Genomic DNA, 2,870 nt, shown 5'->3' on the forward strand with positions numbered 1-2,870 from the left:
TTGCCGGTGGTGGCGGCGGCGGCGCATGGAATTGTAACCTAGCCCAGGTGAGTCCTGGGTTCGAGCCTGGGCCCTACCGGTTTCAACTGCTCTTCGGCGCCCGCCTGTGACTCCCCGTGGACGGCTCGGCATCCCCGGCCTCCCGAGACGTCCTCCAGAGGGGCCTAGCCAGGCAGGGGCCTCCCCCTGAGCGTGCTTCCGCTCCTATGGTCCACGCGGTCGGGCCTGGTTCCCTCAGGGACTTTTTTCTGGGAGGGGCGAATCCTGCAATGCCTAAATGTTCCCATCTCTAGAGAAAGGCAGTGCAGGGCCGTGGCGGGGAGAATGGCCACTTGGAGCAGATAGAAGCTGGTGAGAGACGCCGAGGAGGCTTCGATACCGGGCTGGGGCCTAGGAGTTTGTGCTTGGGAGAGGCAGGGGACGCGCAGGAGGTTGGAGGTAGGGCAGGGGTCTGGGCCTGTTGGAAATTTGGGAGTAGGGGCCAGATGCGGGTTCAGGATGAGACACTCGTGCTAAGGTTGAGAACCTTTGGAGGCTGCATCACTGAGGAATAGGTTGAAAGAGTAGGAGCCAGCCAAGAACAGCCATAAGGGAAGGTCCAGGGAGCCCGCCCCCCACTCCCAAGTATCCAGGGCTGCCCACACCGAGATAAAGCATGATAAGGCCTAATAAATAAATGTATTTCAGTTTTGGTCATTGGTAAGCCAAAGACAATGAATTTTTAAAAAGTCTTATGGAAGTGTTCAGAATTAGACAAAGGTACAGAATAATACAGAAAATAATCTACCATTATGGATCTCAAGTACTCGTCACCTAGCCTCAACCACAAATGGCCATCCTCTGGTGCATTACATATGTTAAGACATGCTTCGATCCATACTGTTAATTGTAAAAAAAAAAAAAAAAAAGTTCCTTTCATGTTTAATGGGTACAGAGGTTCAGTTTTGCAAGATGAAAAGAGTTCTGGAAATTGATTGTTCAACAATGTGGATGTACTTAACACTAAACTGTATACTAAAAAATATTTAAGATGGTAAATTTTACGTCAGTTTTTAACCACAGGTTTTGAGAAAGGGGTCTGTTCAATTTAAAAAACCTAATGCTGCAAATTTAAAAAATCTTACTTCAAGGTGCAAAGTAACTTGCCATGTAGAGGCCCATAGAGTTGTATTTTTAACTATAGAGGCTCTGGAATGAACCTGTTGGTTTTGGTTCTCAGAGCAGTGGGACCTGGCTCCAGGTGGAGTTTAAGAACTTCAGTGCCCTCTGTTTTACACTAGAACTAAAGGGTTAGGCCAGCCCAGCTGTGTGTTAAATTTCTCTCAAATGTTCCTGTTTTCTTACAGTCTTTAGGCACAACTTTAACTCTTGGGTAAGCTCCTGTGCCATCTCAAAACTTCATTAACAGGAGAATGAATGAAGTGTAAATTCACCTCTTCTCTCCATTCCCATTCTTTGGGGCTTACCTGGATAGTCTCTGTCTTCCAAATATATCGCATGTCAGGTCCCTCTTTTTCCTGGAGTACCTGGTATTAACTGGTAGCCTTCCACATTGTAGCTATATTCTAGCTATCATTTTCCAAGTGAGCCCTACATACATAGTCCTGAAGCCTTCCTTCTGCCCACCCCAAAGGAAACAAACTATCAAACAAAGTAACTGCCAGGTTTGGGTTTTAGCTTCTCTTTTATTCCTCCAGAGGCACCAGAACCCGGATTTCTTATGGAGTTAAATTTTCTTAATATGAGTAGGCAGTTATTAAAAACTTAAACAACCAAATGGATAAAATTTGCATAAGAAAGTTACATTAGTTATTGAATAATGGTTTTTCAGAACTATCCAGGAAAAAAAAATTAGATACTTGATCACATCACTGGTTATCCATGCTGGTAAGAAGGAATTAATGACAGGACCCCTGGTGATGGATGACAAAGAGCCAAAAGTTAGATTTAATCACGAGGTGAATTTGCTTAGTGATTAATATTTATATCTATACACTCAGAGCTATTGAAATGATCATTGTTGAAATATCTTTGGGAAATAACGTAATTGTTCATCTGTAACTCATTTACTCTTTATCTTCAGTTTTTCCCATGGAAACAAAGTTGTGATTTGGGATTGAGGTATTTTAGCAAAGTAGCTATAATGTTATAACTGCCTTTACACAGGAAATAATATGAAATGAATGAACCATTTTCTTATATTTTCCTTTGTAGGGAAGATGGAAGAGCTGAGTCAAGCCCTGGCTAGTAGATTTTCTGTGTCTCAAGATCTGAATAGCACAGCTGCCCCACACCCCCGCCTGTCCCAGTACAAGTCCAAGTACAGTTCCTTGGAACAGAGTGAGCGGCGCCGCCAGTTATTGGAACTGCAGAAATCGTAAGGGATACTTTAACTCTTGGCTTCTTTCTCCAGGCTGGGTACTGTGAACTGTTCAGGAGGCTCCAGGCTTGCCTCTACAGAACCTCTTTCAAAGTAGACCCTTTGTAGGTTGACGTTTGGAGGGGTAAATCCTGGCAGAGATATAAATCCTTTACACCCAGAACTTAGGAAAAGATGAAGAAGTAAGGAGAGACTAAAGTTTAAAAGTAAAAGTTCAGTTATTTGGTTAAATTTTTCTTTTTTTCCTGGCAGCAGTACTGAGCTTTGCAGTTTAGGGACTTGTGAAGGCACACCCAGACTTCCACGCCTTACATTCCCTGTGTGGCTTCTCCTGCACTCTGAATCCTGGCATTGGTGTGGTCTTCCTGTCTGACTGCAGCCCAGATGTTTCTGTGGAGCCACTGGGAGTTCCAGACAAATAATTCCACAGGGAACCTGAGGAAATGTCTTCCATACACATAGTTCTCAGTGCCAAGATGGCACGCAGGGA

At 44.3% G+C, this 2,870-nt stretch overlaps 1 protein-coding gene across 3 annotated transcripts in view; it reads left to right on the forward strand.

The window, feature by feature from the left end:
• The window catches only part of SNUPN (snurportin 1), a 24,118-nt gene continuing 21,248 nt past the window's right edge, over window positions 1-2,870 (forward strand). The window contains exons 1-2 of one of the 3 annotated variants that reach the window (XM_006922598.3): window positions 1-47; window positions 2,215-2,377. In XM_006922598.3, the coding sequence (XP_006922660.1) occupies window positions 2,220-2,377 (158 nt within the window). In that variant the 5' untranslated portion in view covers window positions 1-47; window positions 2,215-2,219. Of the gene's footprint in view, window positions 48-84; window positions 439-2,214; window positions 2,378-2,870 lie in introns of those variants that run through there. The other 2 variants (XM_015597686.2, XM_006922599.3) reach the window with 2 other exon arrangements.

Source organism: Pteropus alecto, unplaced genomic scaffold, assembly GCF_000325575.1.
Source record: "Pteropus alecto unplaced genomic scaffold, ASM32557v1 scaffold38, whole genome shotgun sequence".
NCBI lineage: Eukaryota > Metazoa > Chordata > Mammalia > Chiroptera > Pteropodidae > Pteropus > Pteropus alecto.